This window comes from Mobula hypostoma, chromosome 5, assembly GCF_963921235.1.
Source record: "Mobula hypostoma chromosome 5, sMobHyp1.1, whole genome shotgun sequence".
NCBI classification, from domain to species: Eukaryota; Metazoa; Chordata; class Chondrichthyes; order Myliobatiformes; family Myliobatidae; genus Mobula; species Mobula hypostoma.
Window position 1 is genome coordinate 83,449,188 of NC_086101.1, and position 20,076 is coordinate 83,469,263.

The 20,076-nt window shown below is 40.7% G+C and overlaps 1 protein-coding gene across 7 annotated transcripts in view; it reads left to right on the forward strand.

Moving 5' to 3' along the window:
• The window catches only part of gtdc1 (glycosyltransferase-like domain containing 1), a 369,108-nt gene that overhangs the window by 155,691 nt on the left and 193,341 nt on the right, over positions 1-20,076 (forward strand). For all 7 annotated transcript variants that reach the window (XM_063048614.1, XM_063048619.1, XM_063048618.1 and 4 more), the window contains one exon: positions 5,536-5,709. In XM_063048614.1, coding sequence (XP_062904684.1) covers positions 5,536-5,709 — 174 coding nt within the window. The remainder of the gene's footprint in view (positions 1-5,535; positions 5,710-20,076) is intronic.

Consider the following 20,076-nt stretch of genomic DNA (forward strand, 5'->3'; position numbering starts at 1 on the left):
ACGGTCCACATTTTAGCTGAAGGTTCCATGGTATATTTATAACTTGTTGCTGTTTTCAAAGCAGGCATTTCATATTCCCACACTATGGTTTCTGAATCACTGCAATTTGATCACTTCCATGATTAGAGTGGGCCATGCGAATCTGACTTCCTTCCAGTTCTCCACCCCTCCCCCACTGCTCTTGTAATTTCAGCTATACTCAATTCTCTCTTGCCTTTATTCTTCAGACCCAATGTTATTTGCTTTTCCTTATATCTGAGGGAAATATTCTAGTGTCCTTGCATACAAGAACACACTCATCCACAAACATGATGCCACTTTCATGCAGACCTCCTTAATTAAGTTCCTTAACAGACTAATACTGAAATTATCTTACTCATCTATTGAAAATTTGAGGGTATATTTCCACTTTAAGACCTAGTGTACCAGAGGAAGCTGATGGTTATACTTCTCCCATGAAGACCACCTCAAGATATTTGCAAGTTGCCTAAGGAATTCCAGCTGTGTTGGCCTCCAATCTAGACACAGGCTCATTTGTGGCTGGGTTTTTATGTAGAAGTAATAGGTTTCTGAGAACTCTATTCTTTTCCTTCCCCAGTGTCTTCGGTATCCAGATCACTTAACCACTTTGTCTTTGTGTCATTTTTTTTCTCAACATGCTGTTACCTTGCTCATTTATTTTTAGTTTAAAAGGTTTCTGTAACTTTTATACTCAAATTATTTATTCTCTAATTGTTTCTGTATGTTTAGGTTTAGGATTACATGGGTATGATTTCCAGAGGTAAACATACCTCTATAATAAAGGCATGTTATGCAAAAAACTTATAGAAGATGAGTGAATATGTGTTCACTTCCTGATTTGAACAACTAACTATACAATTGGGAAACTAATCAGCAGATTCTCTGGTGCATATTTTATGATGGGAAAATATCCTTGCAAGTTTTTTAATCCTGCTTTGTGGAGCTAAATTATATCATGTACAACATCTCCTTCACGATAAAGTGAAGTCAGGTTCTGATAGGTAAGTTATGGTGTGGCTGTGTAGGCCGTGTCATTGGATATATTTAAAGTGATGGTTGATTAGTCTAGGTATCAAAGTTTACAGGTAGAAGGCAGGAGAATGGGTCAAAAGGGATAGTAAATCGGCCTTGATGGAATCGCAGAGCGGACTAGGTGGCCTAATTCTGCTCCTGTGACATATGTCTTATGATCACCCAGATGCTTAACTCATGACTCCCCAAACAGATCCTTTACTCCCAGTTAAAGGAAGGTCAGTGAGTCTCTGGTGGGCAAAATAAATGCATCAAGGATAGCATCGTCAGCCTGAAGAAATCCAGCATTACATTTAAAAAAAACTAGAAAGACATTGCACTCAGTAGATACACCTAGCGGAAATCTGTTCATGAGGGAGCTGTGCTACATGGGAGCGGCCTGCGCTGTGCCCCAGAGAACAAGCAGCAGCTGCAAAAGGAGAATCAAAAGACCCAGCCACTAACCACAGCCACAATTGATTCGTGCCCACACTGCACCAGAATGAGGATTCCAGATCAGGCATTTCAACCATCTGAGGAATCACCAGTAGACAACCCCTTGGACTGGAGTGATCACACTACTACTGCATATCATTTGTTACAAGGATTTGGGTAGCATTCTGACACTGAAGCCGTCAATTCAGTTCTCTCATGTTTCTTAAGTCTCCTTCACCATCAGTGTATCTGCTGATCCCGTTATCACGTTTAACCAGTTTCCCCTAAATGTATCTATGATGGTCAACCCTCTTTGTGTTTGCAATTTCCACGTTTGTGAGCCAGTCGAAGATGGGTGCCGGGGCTTTGCTGGCCATTCATCACAGCGGACTCTAAAACTCATTGGAGTTAAAGGATTGCAGTGCAGAAGAACCACCAAGAACATTCTGGAGGCTGCTGAAAAGGCCTCGCGGTGGCTGTGGATCCGGAGGGGGGATCCGTGGATTAGTGTGCCACTTGGACACAAGTCGGGAGCTGATCACCCCCGGCTGGGTCGCCCGGTCGAGGTTGTCTGATGATTAAAGACCCGAAACACCCTATGACCCCGGGATCATCACTGAAGATGTGTCCAAGTAGCACCTGAAGGTGTATTCTACAACTAACTATTGATCATTTTATGGTTTGTTTCATCACTGGCATCTTACTTTTGCCTTGTGTAGAAAAGCTTACAATGTTCAGGCTGTTTTGTCTCACAACTCTTGTTGAGATGGTTTCATCTGAATCTATTGTTATAAGGTGACAAATTGGAGGTCCGGAGAATGACTTTGGGATACCCCTATTAAACCACACAAGCACAGGAATTCCGAAAGTACACTTAATTTCACAGAATAATAATGGTAAAGCTCACTGGTTTTATAACATTACTAACTCAAAAGCTGACGTATATTCTTCTTCAACTTTATCAAGTTATTTAAGACTCTTAAAGACTTTTACTAGCTTACTCTTTTTACGTGGTCATTTTGTTCTTTCATTCAATGGTTTACTTAGCAAACAAAAGTAATTTGATGTCTGTAATAAACATAAGCTATTGCTACTCTTCATCAGTACAGACTATGTTATATTGCTATTTGGATCCACCTACAATAGTGTCTTACTTGTTAATGACTCTAAGTAGCATTGAGTACATTGTGGAAAGAAACCCAAAGAAATGAATGGAGAAACAACATTTTAATTATATTTTGAGGTTCTAGATCAAGACAAGTAACAGTTGACACAGATATTTATGTATCATAATATGCAGAAAGAAAATGAATGAGGGGGTGTTTATAATGGTGTGGAGTTTGTAATGTGGAACAGACCTAATGCATAGAAACTAAGCTGTCTGTACAGTTTTGTACAAATATTGTGGGCACATATTTATAGCTAGGCTGCCTAAGACTTTTGCACAGTACTGTATTTGTCAATGTGGAGTCGAGAGCGAGTTTGTAAATCTGATGGGAACAAAGGATGTTCGGAGTGATGAGGGTGGAGTGCCTCAGGACAGGTGGCAGAGAAGGAATGCCAAGGACGGGTAGCGCAGGTGCAGACACACACAACTCTGAGACACCAGGCAAGGTAATTTGATTCCGTACGATTGCTTTACTGATCATTACAGAATGTTTCCCTGGTGTTTCCCACTCCGTCCCCTCAATCTTCCCCATTTCCCAACCTCTCCTTACCCCCATCCCACTCTCAGTGCACAATAGAGACCCGTATCAGAATCAGATTTATCATTACTCACTTATGTCATGATTTTTCTTTTCTTTTCTGACCCCAGTACAGTGCAATACATAAAATTACTACTGTATACAGGTGTTCCCCATTTTTCGAACGTTCGCTTTACGAAACCTCACTGTTACGAAAGACCTACATTAGTACCCTGTTTTCGCTTTCGGAAGGTGTTTTCACTGTTACGAAAAAAAGCAGCGCGCGATAAAAGGCAGCGCACGCCTGAAGCAGCTGCGCTCCCCCGGATTTTCGCCGGCATTGCTTAAACACAAGCCTGTGAGCAGCTGTTTGCAAGATGAGTTCTAAGGTATCGGAAAAGCCTGAAATAGCTCGTTAGAGTGTTACACTTAGCGTAAAACTGGACATAATTAAGCGTTTTGATCGTGGTGAACGAAGTAAGGACAAAGTGAGTTTGGGTTGTGGAAGCTGACGAACATGATGTTGAAGAGGTTTTGGCATCCCATGACCAAGAACTGACAGATGAAGAGCTGATGCAATTGGAAGAAAAAAGGATAACAATCGAAACCGAATGAGTAATGATAAAGTACGACTTTAATTTTGAAAGGGTACGTAGGTTTAGGAGATATTTGCAGCATGGTTTGAGTCCTTACAAAGAACTTTGTGATAGAAAAATGCGCAAGGCTCAGCAGTCAAGCAAGCCTTCCACATCAGCCACAGCAGACGACGAACCTCGACCTTCGATATCGAGGCGAGCAGAGATAGAAGATGAGCTGCCTGCTCTAATGGAAACAGATGATGACAAGATGACACCCCGGTGTCCCACCACCCCAACCTCCAGGTCGCGGACAGATACTGATTCGCGGAAAATGCAGCCGTAGCCGGGAGACACACAGCATATCTTTAAGAAAAAAGCCAAAATAAATATGCTAATTAATTAGGTGCCGCCCCACACGAAAATGTCAGCCCAGATCAGAGACGACGCAATTGGAAATCAGCACTGATTTGGGCCGACAATTACGTGTCAGGCGGCACCTAATTAATTAGCTTGTTTATTTCGGCTTTTTTCTTAAAGATGTGCTGTGTGCCTACCAGCTGCATTCCTGCATGCCTCGTGGCAATGTATCGGTCGGCAGCCTGGAGGGTGGGGGCCACTACACCATCACAACCTGCGACGACTCAGCCTAACACACCATCATCAGTGTGCTCTGCGCTGTCTTCCCAATTCCAGTAAGTGATACTACACTGTACGTACATTATTTCTACTTTATATCGGCTGTGTATTTTTAGGTTATTTGGTATGATTTGGCAGCTTCATAGCTTAAAGGTTACTGGAGAGAGTGTTCTTGCCAACAGCGTTTGCGTTAGATTTTCTGCCAACGGCGCTTGTGTAAGATTTTCACTACGGAGAACAGTTCAGTAATGATTGTGGAAAAGTATTTCTACTTTGTATAGGCTGTGTATTTATCATATCATTCCTGCTTTTACTATATGTTACTGTTATTTTAGGTTTTATGTGTTATTTGGCATGATTTGGTAGGTTATTTTTGGGTCTGCGAATGCTCACAAAATTTTCCCATATAAATAAATGGTAATTGCTTCTTCGCTTTACGACATTTCGGCTTACGAACCGTTTCATAGGAACGCTCTACCTTCGAATGGCGGGGGAAACCTGTACTGCTGTGCAAAAGTCTTGGGCACCCTAGCTCTATCGCTCTATCTATCGCTCTATCTATCTATCTATCTATCTATCTATCTATCTATCTATCTATCTATCTATCTATCTATCTATCTATCTATCTATCTATCTATCTATCTGTGTGTGTGTATATGTATATATGTGTATGTACAGTACTGTGCAAAAGTTATAATATATATAATAACTTTTGCACAGTACTGTACATTGTCCCTGTAGGCAGATTCTCCATTAACACTATTGGACTCAGTAAAATAATGCAAGTGAACTGTGAGCAGAGCTCTTTGTTCTAGTTCAGAGTCCATGTGATCACTGTCAAAGTGCATTGAAAATACCTTCAAACCACAACTGGATTGCTTATTGCAGACGGTCTGAACAAAGCATCTGGGAAACACTTATAACTTCAAAGCAGCCATGTGTTGTTTAAAGGTTAAAGAACTTTGTATGTAGCTGTGGAAACCACAGAGTGATTTAAATAAGAGTGACTTGCATGCAAATAAGAAAAATAAGACTTCTCATTATCTGACCTGTGTTTCAAGATAGTATTTCATACAACAAATTGGATCAGGATTCTAGCTGTTAAAAACAAATCTTGCTCTAAAATCTCTACTTTCCAAAAAAATAAAGGTTTAATTTTCAATTTTCAGCTTGGTGGCTGACGTGGTGGTGTTTAATTCTGCATTTAATATGGAATCCTTCCTAACGGGCATTGGCTCTTTCATGAAGCTCATTCCCGATCATCGGCCCAAAGATCTTGAGAAGCTCATCAGACCCAAGTGCCAAGTATTGTATTTTCCAATCAGATTTCCTGATGTTACCAGGTCAGTAGCTGCAACAATCTGATATTTCAAGGTCTTTAAAGGGCTAACATGAGTACTGTAGTATTTTTCTTGGTTTTCTAACTTATTCACACGAATGCCCAAACTGAGAACTTATTGAATCTAAGTTTATTTTTATTTATCCAGCCCTTCGAGCCGCGCTACCCCACCAATCCCACAAACCCTGATTTAACCTTAACCTAATCACGTGACAATGTACAGCCACTAATTACAGACCCAGTACGTCTTTGGACTGTGGGAGGAAACCAGATCACCCACAGAAAATCTACGCATTCCCCGGGGAAGATGTACAGAGTCTCCTTACAGAGGACGCGAGAATTGAACTCTGAACTCTGTGACGCCCTGATCTGTAATAGCATTGTGCACTACTGTGGCACCCAAATACAGTTTAATAAATACATAGAGATATTTGTAGATGATTGACAGTGTCTATAGTCCTTTTTCAAAAAGAAGTATTTGTTGAGCAACCATTTATTTTTAGTTTTTTTTCTGAAGGGTTGTTTTACCACATCGCACAATAATACATAACCCCGAATATTTTCTCATGTTTTACTTGATTTCTGCAGTATGTCATATGAAATCTAAAATAGCAGATAAGCTTGTAGGAGCTGATGTTGGCATAAGAGAAAATTTATTTGCGACTGACAACTAACTGAGCCAAACACATAAAAATCAAATAAAATTTTGATAATTCGTCCCCCTCCAAGTTTAACATTATCAAACAAAAAGCTCAAATCTTTTTTAAATAGTGCAGGTCACCAGGAATGTGAGTTTTTTTTCCCCAACGGCTTCCACAGTTAGCGGTGAAGCTAAGATAATGATTACTTTCACTGGTGTTGCTATTGGATCTATAGTCAGGGAAGCAAAAAGCTGAGTTGCAAATTGTTTTGCTTAAAATAAATGGTAAAGATTTCTGCTACCTTTTAATCTGTTTTGTCTCACTGAAACATTCATTTTTAGTTTTCCAAAGCACAGTAATGTTATAATCAAATAAGAACTTGGGATCTGCCACAACTATGACACTGATTGATAGCTAATAGAAAACCTGAACTAAATAGTGGATGCACGAAAAAAAATGATCCCCCGCCACAAAAATATACACCAACTTCACCAAAACGCGAAGTGAGTATATTATGTTTCACAAATGACATTATGATTGACCACATTAATATTCAATTTTTCCTTCATAGGTACAAAAACATTAAATGCTCATTCTGATGGTCTATCATTTGTCACCATCAATACATTAAAGATTATAATGTAGGCTCACTTTCAGCTTGCTTTCTTATTCCATGCGTGAGCATGGCATGCTATTTAAACTGCATTTGTGATAACAGTATAGAAGAGCTCATTTATCTCACTGTGAACAGTAAAGTATTATTAGCCCAGTTTGTTTTAGTAATTATAAGCTGCTTAAGTCATTACTGTACAGTAATGGAATTCATTTGATTGTACATATCAAAACTGAGATTGTGGTACATTTGCATATTTTCTATTATCTAATGACATTCATCTACACCTGCAGAAACATTCCCTCTGTAAGGTGACATCGGTCAAAATGAGAGTTTTCTTTCTAACATGAGAGCTTTTTTTTTAATCAGTTCATTTAGCTTTCTTGCTGTTGATATCTGTGTAAAAGAGATTTGACATTGAAACAATTGAATTGGAGACGAATATTTGCATGAAGAATTGCTTGCAAGAAGAAAAAGTTATCATGTTCAAAATGTAAGGCACATGTGTTTGAAATGAAAATTAAGCCATCATTTTAGATTATGAACCTATATTGTATATGACCCAGATGGGATGTGATTTGGGCCAGGTTTACAGGTGTACCAGAGCGTTAGTTCAGGTGTCATGTGCATCTGCTGTCTTCAGGAAGCAGTTATGACACAAGTTCTTCTGACAATTCTAATATTGGACTTCAAAGGCATTGAGCATCTTACTGGCTAAATTATTGCCCCCATATAATACAGGCCTGGACCTTAGTAGCAACTTTGAAGATTATTAAAAATTAAAAACAAAAATGACCAAAATTGAGTTTATGCTATAATCTGGGTATATGTTTTTGCTCAGAGATGACAGTGGCTTCTGCTGTCTCTGCTCATTGGGTGGGCTGACATTCCCTTTTACACACTGAGTGCTAGTTGTATAAAAGTAACAACTTTTGTGTCACGGAATGTATGTAGGTATTGGCAGAGGTTCAGCTAGAGGAATAGTAGATAAGGGCACTGCCTCCTGCAATATCAAACCATACATACCAGGAAAACTTAAGGCAAACCAGTAATCAAATCTGAGGTTGTATTTCTTGGCAACTGTTATTCCCTATGTCCTTGGGCTAGAAGGGGAAAATTGTCTAGAGATCCAGCTTTCCAGTGGTGGAACTCAAACTGTGCACATAGGGTTCCCATGAACTCAGCCAACTCTCAATGTTTTAGGCTTAAAGTATGATGATTTAAGTAAAATAATATTTGAGAAGCTGCTAGATCTGTAAGCCAACAATGATCTCGTATCTACGGGAGAGAAAACCGACAGGGAAAGAGAACAATACAACTACGCACACAAAATGCTGGAGGAACTTGGCAGGTCAGGCAGCATCCCTGGAAGTGGATAGACAGTCAATTTTTTGGGCCAAGACCCTTTTTCAGGACTGAGAAGGAAGATGATATGTGAAGGTGGACAGGAAAGGTAAAGGGCCAGAGAAGAAAAAATCTGACAGGAGAAGAAAATGGACCATAGGAGAAAGGAAAGGAAGAGGGGACCCAAGGGTAAATAATAGGCAGCTGAAAAGAAGTAAAAGGTCAGTGTGGAGAATAAAGGAAGGGGGGGATTTATTTACAAGAAGGGGAAATCGATATTTCTACCCTCAGGTTTGAGAGTAGCCAGACGGATATAAGATGTTGTTCCTCTACCCTGAGGGTGGCCTACACATTGGAAGCAAAGAAATCTTGGTTTCATTTTCCTCTTGACAGTTTATAGTATCTGGATGATACTTTGAAATCAAATAAAGAAAGCAAAGGTGGTCTTGAAAGAGAGGAGCCTTATTTCTTTTCATCGTTATCAATGTTCTTGAGGAAAATGTTAAAATTGTGCTGTGGTTATACTAATCCCAGGCTAGACCACACCTGGAGAACTGTGTGGTCATATAAAACATCATATTTTAAGAAGGATATCTTGGCTTTGTCGAGAGTGCTGCAAAAATTCACCAGAATAGTGCCCTAACTCAGGGATTAATTTATGAGAAGAGATAACACAAGAGTAGGTTGTATTCTCTAGAATTTAGGAGGTGTCAAGATAGTGGAGAGAAAAAACATTTCCACTAAGTATCATAGTCTAAAAGCTTTGTTTTTTTTCCCCCACGTTTAAAAGGCTTTTGAATATAAGGTGAAGAACAGTTTACAGCATCAGTGTGCCAGTAAGATTATTGAGGAAGAGTGGCAAAGAAATGGGAACAAAACCCTCTAGCATATTTTCTCTAACGCAGTACATTTCTACAATCAAGTTTGTTTCGGCATTTGCTTACTTGGGGAGTCCGTTGACCATGCTGGGGTCTTGTATTATTTACCAGGGATGAGAACCTACTGAGAATATTCTTACATTCTTTGCCCAGTTTTAATGAAGAATGTTACTACTTTATCACTTCTTGTGTATGCACATCACTGTCAAAGCTTGCATTTACTCCCCATTATCTATTGCCCTTGACATGGTAAGCTGTTCCCTTAAGCTGTTGTAATTCACACAGTGATGGTACTCTAACAATGTAGCTAGTTATGGAGTCCAGTTAGGGATTGAACAGTAACGGAAGAACAGCAATATGTTTTGCAAGTGAACATGGAGGGGATTTTGCTACCTGGAATGACTTTTTTATGTGAAAGACACAATAGAAGTGTAAGGTGCTATTATTGCTATTGTCCTTGTGATAGAATTACAGTATCTAGCCAGGTCTTTCACTCTGAGAGCAGTCCTAATGCTAAGACTTACCATAGTATCACCAATCAAGATCTGGTTTCCATAGCTTTCGGCGGCCCCACCCCCCACCCCCATGATGCTCTGGTGGTCTCCTCAAGTGTCTAATGGATCAGCAAGAACTTCTGAGGGCTTCCCAAACACTGAGTGCGTCCATAGCAGGTTAAATTTTGTGCTATCACAAGAGGCTCATTTAAATGAACAGAAAACATTAGTTGTCAGGAAAATTTTAAAAAAAGTAGCTTTATAATTATTTATTTGAATTATTTCCACTATTTTAAATTGATTTGTGGAGTATGAATATATTTTTAAATTTTTGACTGCTGACACTTTTTGACACATTCTTATTGTTAGTGCTTATGAATATCAGAGACCGCAGCACAAACATTTATGATAGCTGTGGAGAGGGTGCAGCCTCGAGTTTCTGTGAGTGCAGCAGACTGTTTGACCCAGTATTCCCTGAGACGACTAGAATCTAAAATCAAGGATCTTCTGCTGAGGCTTTATAAGGCATTGGTCAGACCACACATGGAATATGGTGAACAGTTTTGTATTCCTTGTAGAGTCATATAGAAGTACAGCACAGAAACAGGTTTTTCAGCCCACATCATCCATGTCAAAATCCATTTAAACTGCCTACTTCCAATGGGACCATAGCCCTTCATATCCCTACTATCCATGTACCTATCCAAACTTCTCTTAAACGTTGAAACCAAGCTCGCCTGGACCACTTCTACCAGCAGCTCATTCCACATCTCACGACCCACTGAGTGAAGAAGTTTCCCCTCATGCTTCCCTTAAACTTTTCACCTTTCACTCTTAAGCCATGGCCTCTGGTTGTAGTCCCTCCCAACCTCAGTGGAAAAAGCCTGCTTGCCTTTACCCTATCTATACCCCTCATAATTTTATATACCTCCAGCAAATCTCCTCTTAATCTTTAATGTCCAAAGAATACAGTCCTAACTTATTAAATCTTTCCTTATAACTCAGGTCCTCCAGACCTGGCACCATCCTTCTAAATTTTCTCTACACTCTTTCAACCATGTTTACATCTTTCCTGTTGGTAGGTGACCAAAACTGCACATAATACTCCAAATTTGGCCTCACCCATGTCTTATACAACTTAAGCATAACATCCTATCTTTTGTACTCACTACATTGATTTATAAAGGCCAATGTGCCAAAAGCTTTCTTTATGACCCTATCTACGTGTGACACCATTTTCAATGAATTATGTACCTGTATTCCCAAATGCCTTTTGCTACCGCACTCCTCAGTACCCTACCGTCCACCGTATGAGACCTACCCTTGTTGGTTCTACCAAAGTGCAAAACTTCACACTTGACTGTATTAAATTCCATCTGTCATTTTTCAGCCCTTTTTTTCCAGCTGATGCAGATCCCTCTGCGAGGCATGATAGCTTTACTCACTGTGCACTACAGTCCCAATCTTGGTGTCGTCCACAAATTTGTTGATTCAGTTAACCACATTATCATCCAGATCATTGATAAAGATGACAAACAACAGGGGACCCAGTATCGATCCCTGTGGCACACCACTAGTCACAGGCCTCCAGTCAGAGAGGCAATCATTGACTACCACTCTCTGACTTCTTCCACAAAGCCAATGTCTAATCCAGTTTATTACCTCAAGAAAAAATGTGCTGGCATTGGAGAGGGTCCAGAGGAGGTTCACGAGAAAGATCCCAGGAATGAAGGGTTAATGTATGAGGAGCATTGGATGGCTCCAGGGCTATACTCGCTGGAGTTTAGAAGGATGAAGTGGGATCTCATTAAAGCCTATCAAATATTGAAAAGCCTGGATAGAGCAAAAATGGAGAGGATATTTCCTATAGTAGGGGAGTCTCAGACCAGAGGGCATAGCCTCAAAATACAAGGATGTCCCTTTAGAACAGAGATAAGGAGTAATTTCTTTTGTCAGTGTGGTGTATCTGTGGAATTCATTGGCATATGGCTGTGGATGCCAAGTCATTGGTTAGATTTAAAACTGTCGTTGATAGTTTCTTGATTGGTTCGTGTCAAAGGTTATGGAGAGAAGACAGGAGAATGGGGTTGAGGGGGATAATAAGTCAGCCATGATAGTATGGTGGAGCAGATTTGATGGGCCAAATGGCCACAGGAAACTGCTATTCCTGCAAGTCGAGATATATGATAAGCTGTCTGACTGCCATGAGACATTCAAGGGATAAAGGGAGATCAGAGCTCACCATTGCCCATAGATAGTGTAACCAATGAGCCAAGGGAGAATGAGGGAGGCAGACAGCACAGCTGGAAGATGTATAATCCCCTGAGCTACAACACATGCTTGGGAAGGGAAGCCTTGGCTGGAAGTGCTGTGGCAATGGTTGGATAGGTGAGGAAAAGAGTGAAACAACAGAGAGGTGATATAGGAGTATGGTGTGATTGATTGACAAAAATTGCATAGAAGACAAACAAGGTAGGTAAAAATGTTTTTAAGAACAGAATATCGTATTGCCAAGCACCATACACAAAATGCTGGAGGAACTCAGCAGGTCAGTTAGTATTCGTGTAAATAAACGATCGATGTTTTGGGCCAAAGCCCTTTTTCAGGACTGGAAAGGAAGTGGGAAGATGCCAGAATGAAAAGGTGGTGGGAGGGGAAAGAATAGCTAGAAGGTGATGGGTGAAGTCAGAGCGGTGGGAATGGGAAAGGGCTGGAGAGGACAGTGGACCATAGGAGAAAGGAAAGGAAGAAGGGCACTAGGTGATAAGCTGATGAGAAGAAGTAGGAGGCCAGAGTGGAAGAAGAGGGGAAAGGAGTTATTTTACTAGAAAAGAAATTGATATTCATGCCATCAGGTTGGAGGCTACACAGTTGAAATGAGGTGTTGCTCCTCCACCCTGCGGGTGGCCTCATAGTGGCACAAGATGAGGCCATGGGCTGATATGTTGCAATGGGAATGGAAATTTAAAAGTTTGGCAATTGGGAAGTTTTTTGCAGATGGAGTAGAGGTGCTCGACGAAGAGGCCCCCCATTTTACAACAGGACTCACCAATATAGAGCATTGGGAGCACTGGATACAACAGATGACCCCTATTAGATTCACAGGTGAAGTGTTCACCTGGAAGATCTGTTTGGAGCCCTGAATGGAAGTGAAGGAGGAGGTGAATGGGCAAGTGCAGCACTTTGGTTCTTTTCAGGGATAAATGCCGGGACGTAGATTAGTGGGGAGTGGACAAGGGAATCACGGATGGAACAGTCCTTGCAGAAAGTGAAGAGTGGAGTAGGGAGATAGGCAACTATAAATTTGTTGGTAGAATCCCTTTGGAGATTGCGAAAGTTGTGGAGAATGATGTGTTAAATGTGGAGGCTCATTGGGTGGTAGGTAATGACAAGATGAACTCTATCACTGTTAAGATGGCGGGAAGATGGGATAAACGTGGATGTCTGGGATGTGGAGAAGATGTAGGTGAGGGCAGCATTAATAGTGGAGGAAAGGAAGCCCTGTTCTTTGAGGAAGAAGGACATCTCTGATGCTCTGGAAAGGAAAGCTTCATTCTTGGAACAGATGTAATGGAGATAAAGAAACAGAGAAAATGAAATGGTATCTTTATAAGGGTGGGAAGAAGAATAGACACTTTGGTCATATTTACGCATTGTTATGGATTTACTGTGGAGATAGTCAGTGTATGCATGGTATACTTTTAGGGGTTTTGGATAGGAAAAGGCTGGAGTTCAACATTGTTATTCAAAGAACAGAGGAGATCTTTTTAGAGGAGAGAATCCTAACAGTTACTTTGAAATAGTGGGTACTAGTAAATAGGGGTAAGATACAATGATAATGTATTCTCATAAGGCAGCTGGGAAGGGAGTTTGTGGTTCTTAGTTTGGCAGGAAGTTGCTGAAGTCAGTATTGGATGTTGCCCTTTTTTCATTCTGGGAGGCAACAAGAGGTACCCGACTATAATGTCTGAGACGAACGAGATCAATCAAACTACTTCTTAACTAGTACTCTGTTGATTTCCTCATCCTTTCTTTTGAGCAGCCCAGAACTTCATTAATTCTGTACACTAATATCAAGTCACACTTTGGGCTTTGGTTGCTTGAGAAGTTGGATTCTGGCATGAATCTGTAGCCAGTTGTTAATACTGAGGTGAAATCTAAGATTCAGAATGAAAATAAAATGATAAATATCTTTCTGGACCCATTGGCAGCTTAAAGGTTAAATGTTTACAATAAATCAACTTAACCTCAAAGTCCGTTCATTGGTTAAGTGGTCAAGTTCTTTTTTTATGCATTTTCATCATTTAGTGAGCTCTCAAGGGTTGCTGGCTTCCTCTTTCAACGTGTACGTGGTGTTAATGAAAAGTTTAATTTGGATTTAAAAGTGGGTTATTAAAGGAGATTACAATTTAGCAATCATCTCTTTTGCTCCGTGGTTTCCTCTGCAAAGATAGCTTGCAAATTACTACTTGATAGTGACCATATTTGTAACTGGAACACTGACGTTATTTACAGATTAATTTAAAACTATTTACAAATGTAAATGTTACTGAAAAAGAACTCGTGCTCCAATGTACACTCAGTGGCCACTTTATTAGGTACAGGCGTGGAACTCAGTGTAGTATTCTGTAGCTGTACCCCATCCACTTAAATGTTCAACGTGTTGTGTGTTCACAAATGGTCTTCTGCACACCACTGTTGTAACACGTGGTTATCAGAATCCGAATCAGGTTTAATATCACCGACATGTGTCGTGAAGTTCATAAACTTAGCAGCAGCAGTTCAACGCAAACATGTTAAATATCAAATAAATAAGTAATCAATTACTATATACATTAAACAGTTAAATGAAAAAAAGTGCAAAAAGAAAGGAGGTAGTGGTCATGTGTTCAATGCCTATTTCAAATTTGGATGGCAGAGGGGAAGGGGAAGGAACTGTTCCTGAATTGCTAAAAGTGAATCTTTCCTCATGGTAACAATGAGAAGAGACACTTTTCTGAGGCACTGCTCCTTGAAGATGTTTTGGATACTGTGGAGGCTATACCCATGATGGTGTTGACTAATTTTACAACTTTCTGTAGCTTCTTGCTATCCTGTGCAGGACCCTTGCCCCCCCACCCCCATACCACACAGTTATGCAGCCTATCTGAGTTACTGTTGCCTTCCTGTCAGCTTAAATCAGTCTGATCATTCTCCCTGACCTCTCTTGTTAACGAGACACTTTTGCCCACAGAACGGCCGCTTGTCGGATTTTTTTTTTTTGTTTTTTACACCATTCTCTGTAAACTGTAGAAACTGTTGTATGTGAAAATCCCAGGAGATCAGCAGTTTCTGAGATTCTCAAACCACTCCACCTGGCACCAGCAATTATTTCATGGGCAAGTCACTTAGTTCACACTTCTCTATTCTGATGTTTGGTCAGAACACCAGCAGAGCCTCTTGACCATGTCTGCATACTTTTATGCATTGACTTGCTGCCACATGATATTTGACAAGCAGGTGCACCTAATAAAATCTGACTGAATGTACATATAAATACTCTTCTAAAAAATTGCAAGTACCACCAATCAACAATAAATTCTCCAATATTGTGTTTAAATGACTGCAAAAGATTCTTGCTTTTCTCCCTCTCTGTACAAGTATATAAGCATTTTTTTAAAAAAGCAAGTGTTATAATTAACTTTTTAGGGTCTTTTATTATAATGATACTCGCTGGAAGATTATTAATGTACGGGGTCTCTTTGTATGTTAAATTTAAAATGGCTTCTTTGTTATGTTAATCTTTTAAATTGCTACGTATGTGGATTAAAATGGCTTCTAAGTTATGTTAAATGTTGAGGAAGTCTCTCGCTAGACATTTGCTTGGGTTAATACAGACAGCAGGGTGCTATTAGCCAATGGGTGTTCATGTTATCATTTCTTGGAGTGATAATGCTGTCTCATATGACTGGGAACGGGGATCTTTGGCGGGGAGTCGGAGGAGAGACGGAGAGGACGACAGATGTGTGGGAAGGCTCCGAGCCGCGAGTCGACGGGGTCCGGGTGGTCCCGAACCGCGAGCCGACGGGGTCCGGGTGGTCCCGAGCCGCGAGTCGTCGGGGTCCGGGTGGTCCCGAGCCGCGAGTCGTCGGGGTCCGGGTGGTCCCGAGCCGCAAGTCGACGGGGTCCGGGTGGTCCCGAGCCGTGAGTCGACAGGGTCCGGGTGGTCCCGAGCCACGAGTCGACAGGTGGTCGCCAAGGATTTCTGAGCTCCAACTTGTGCACGAAGAACTTGGACTTTGATAAGTCTGGCGCCTTTTTTTTCCCCATTACTTCCTTTTCTGTATCGAACTTATATTAATTTCATAGACTTAGTAATATCTATAAAGTGTACCTGGTAAAACGTACTGTGTGTGTTGGCTGATGATTGACGTTTGGGATTGATTCAGGCGGCAACCGACCCAGCGGGAAGCGTTCAGGCTGGTGCCGGGCGGGATTTCCCCTAGATATATACGAGCCAATATAGCTGAGCATTACATTAATAATCGGGTAACAACAATACGTGAAATAAGTCTGCGCAGAATTCAGTTCAAAATCAAGGAGCAAAGTCTGGTAATCATATGTGGTTTTTTGATGTATAGTAAATTAGTCCTGCATTAAGGACCAATTTGGTATACAATGATGCCTCTTAAAGCATGATTAATTATAACTCCCTCACTGAAGTGCGAAGCCATACCAAGAAGAACATGACATGGAGCTCCCAGAACTACATCATGATTTTTATGACAAACACGAAAAAAATCTGCAGATGCTGGAAATCCAAAGCAACACACACACAATGCTGGAGGATCTCAGCAGGTCAGGCTGCATCCGTGGAAAAGAATAAAACATTGAGATTTTGGGCTGAGGCCCGTCTTCAGGACTGAAAGAGACGGATGAAATGCCTTGAATTAAAAGGTGTTGGTGGAGGGGAAAGAAGATACCTGGAAGTGATAGGTGAAGCCAGGTAGGTGGGAAAGTTCAAAGGCTGGAGAAGAAAAATTTTGATAGGAAAGGGAAGGAGGGAGGGGATGGACCCAGGGGGAAATAATAGGCAGGTAAAAAGTAGTAAGGAGTATTGTGGGGATAGGTGGGAGGAAGGATTTGTTTACCAGAAGGAGAAATCGATATTCATGCTATCAGGTTGGAAAGTAGCCAGACAGAATATAAAGTGTTGTTCCTCCACTCTGAGGGTAGCCTCACCTTGGCACAAGAGGAGGCTACGGATCGACATGTCAGAATGGGAATTAAAATGTCAGCTGCCTGGAAGTTCCATTTTTTTGACACCTGCATGCTGCACATACTGCTTTTGTATATACTGCCTTTGCAGAGTATAGTGCATGCTCACAATTAACTGGGTGGTTTTAGTTGTTTATCGGTGTAAATTTAACAAGAATGCTAATAATGTTTTCTTTGCATCACATCCCATTCTATGAAAGCATTCAGAATTGTTCTGGCATATATCACAGGTTTTAAAAAAACATTGCCAATTCCTACTTGTCTTTATGTGTGCTTGAGAGTGCAAAGGGTATTCTTGCAATTATATTAGAACAGAATTTCAAACAGTACAGCTCAGGAATAGGTCCTTTGGCCCATGATACTGTGCTAAACCAATTAAACCCCTAACTAAACTAATCCTTACTCCCTATAGAAAGTCCAATTCCCTTCACTATTTGCATATTCATGTACTTGTCAAAGAACTTTTCAAACACCTCTATCATATGTGCCTCTACTATCATCACTAACACTGTATTCCAGACGCCCATCAATTCGATCCTCCCCACTAAACTCCCTCCAGGCACTTAACACTAACAAGTGGCTAAAGTGCTACATCTGCCCATACACCTCCTCCCTCACCTCTATTTGGGGTTCCAAACAGTCCGTCCAGGTGAGACAACACTTCACCTGTGAATCTGCTGGGGTTGTCTATTGCAGTCTCCTCTACATTGGTGAAACCTGTCGTAAATTGGGGGACCGCTTCCTCGAGCCCCTCTGCCACAAGTGGGACTTCCCAGTGGCCAACCATTTTAATTCTGATTCCCATCCAGTGTGATGATCCATGGCCTACTCTTGTACCAAAATAAGGCCACTTTCATGGTGGAGGAGCAACACCTTCTATTCCGTCTGGGTAGCCTCCAACCTGATGGCATGAATATTGGCAAACAAATTCCACCCCTCCCTCTATTCCCCACTTTGGTCTTTTACTTCTTTTCACCAGTCTATAACTTCCCCCGGGTCCCCCCCTCCTCTCCTTTCTCCTATGGTCCGCTCTCCTCTCCTATCAGATTCTTTCTTCTCCAGCCCTTGACCTTTCCCACTCACCTGGCTTCACCTATCACCTTTCAGCTAGCCTCTTCCCCTTGCCCCACCTTTTTTTAAATTCTGTCATCTTCCCCCTTTCTTCTCAGTCCTGAAGAAGGGTCTTGGCCCAAAACATCGACTGTTTATTATTTTCCATAGATGCTGCCTGACCAGCGTATTGTGTGTGTTGCTTTGGATTTCCAGCATCTGCAGACTTTCTCGTGTTTTTGATAGACGCCCATCAATCTTTGTTTTTAAAAAAAAGTCTTGAGTATCTCTTTTGAATTTGCCTCTCTCACCTTAATGTCTCACACCAGAGAGTATGTACTTTTGACTCTGGGAATATGTATCAATTGTCTACTCAATCTCTACCCCTCATAACATTATAAACTCCTATCAGGGTTTCAATGGATCATTTTTCAGAGATTTGGTCTTCTTACCAAAGAAATAATGTTCTTGCCATACAGAGAATACAACAATGATTCACTAGATTAGTTCTAGGAAAGGCCGTTGGATGAAAAAGGGGAGTTTTAGTAGTTTAGGCCTATATTCTCTAGAGGGTAAAGGATATAAACATTGAAGCATTTTCCAGGACTCGATATGCTTGGAAGATGTTTCCCTGGCTGAGGAATTTGGAAGATCTCAGAATAAGGACTAGGCTCTTTAGCACACAACTGAGGAAAATGTGCTTCACTCAGTGGTGATAATTCTCTAGAAGTCTCTGCCATGGTGAGCAGTGATGACCCAGTCATTGAACTCATTCAAAGCAGAGTTCAATAGATTTCTAGACTTTAAACAATCAAGAGATTTGGGGATTGTGAATGGAAATGGTGCAGAGGTAGATCGGATGCTTCTTCTGTTTCATATGTTTTTGTTCACGGGATTGAAATGAACATATGTTCAATGTGCAGTGTATTGACTGTGCCAGTTGCTTGCCATTAATATAGAGTAGACTGCTTAGTTTTGTTCCAGTGATTTAATGTATTCAGCACCTACAGGATATTGTTGTGGCAGCAGTTTCACGTGTAAGTAGTAGGTTGCGTTAATGCACTACTGAAGCATGAACGTGTAGGTAAGTATTGATACAGGTGTAAATTTATCCAGTGTTTTGAACAAACCGGTAATTAAAATGATGAGACTGAATATCAGCTGTGTGCACATTTGATTGGCTTGATATTCTAAAACAAAGCAATTGAAGCAGCCTTTTAAAGATCTGTCTCTGGATGTTCTTCATGCAGCATTAACTTTTTACACATGTAATATTTATAAATCATTGCCATGCATATTTATTTATAAGTTATGTTTGTATTTATAAATGCATAACTTGTGTGTGTGATTGTATTATTACATTATCTTTGAACGAAGGATTCCTGTTTAAAGTATTTAATTTTGCTCATTGCATGTTAAGTGAAAGTAATCTTTGTAAAGATTCCAAGGAAGAAAATTGTCTCTTTGTATTTACATTGTATTGATGGACCACAGTGATAAACATGTTAAAATTTATGATAATAGAAACTGATAAATATTGTACCTATTCTGGCACATTGTAGCTGAACATCACAGAGCCATTATAGTTTGCAGCAAACAAAAGATGGAGACTAATATTGTGAGCATCTAAATTGAAGAGAGCGCTCCACAGTCCCTCCTGGTCAATAAAGGCCAGGTGCAGTGGTCGGTGGTGTTGTCTGCTTTTATCATGGAGATGTAGAGCAGAGAAGATAACATCTGTTGTGCTTCTAGATCAATGAAATCCACATTAAGCTTAGGGACCAGCACTTTCATCACTACAAAGAAGCAACTGAGGAGCAGTCTGATGATGACTTTCCCTGAGGCAGCAAGAACCTTCTGTAGTAACCATTCCTCACCTGTTAAAGAAGGCAGACATTCATTGCAACACACACAAAATGCTGGAGGAACTCAGTAGGTCAGGCAGCATCTATGGAAAAGAGTAAACAGTCGACGTTTCGGGCCAAGTCCTTCATAAGGTCTTTAGCATTTTGAATGTGTTGCTTTGGATTTCCAGCCACTGCAGATTTTCTCATGTTTGAGAAATTAATTTTCACCTTCACTACGCTTGCAGGG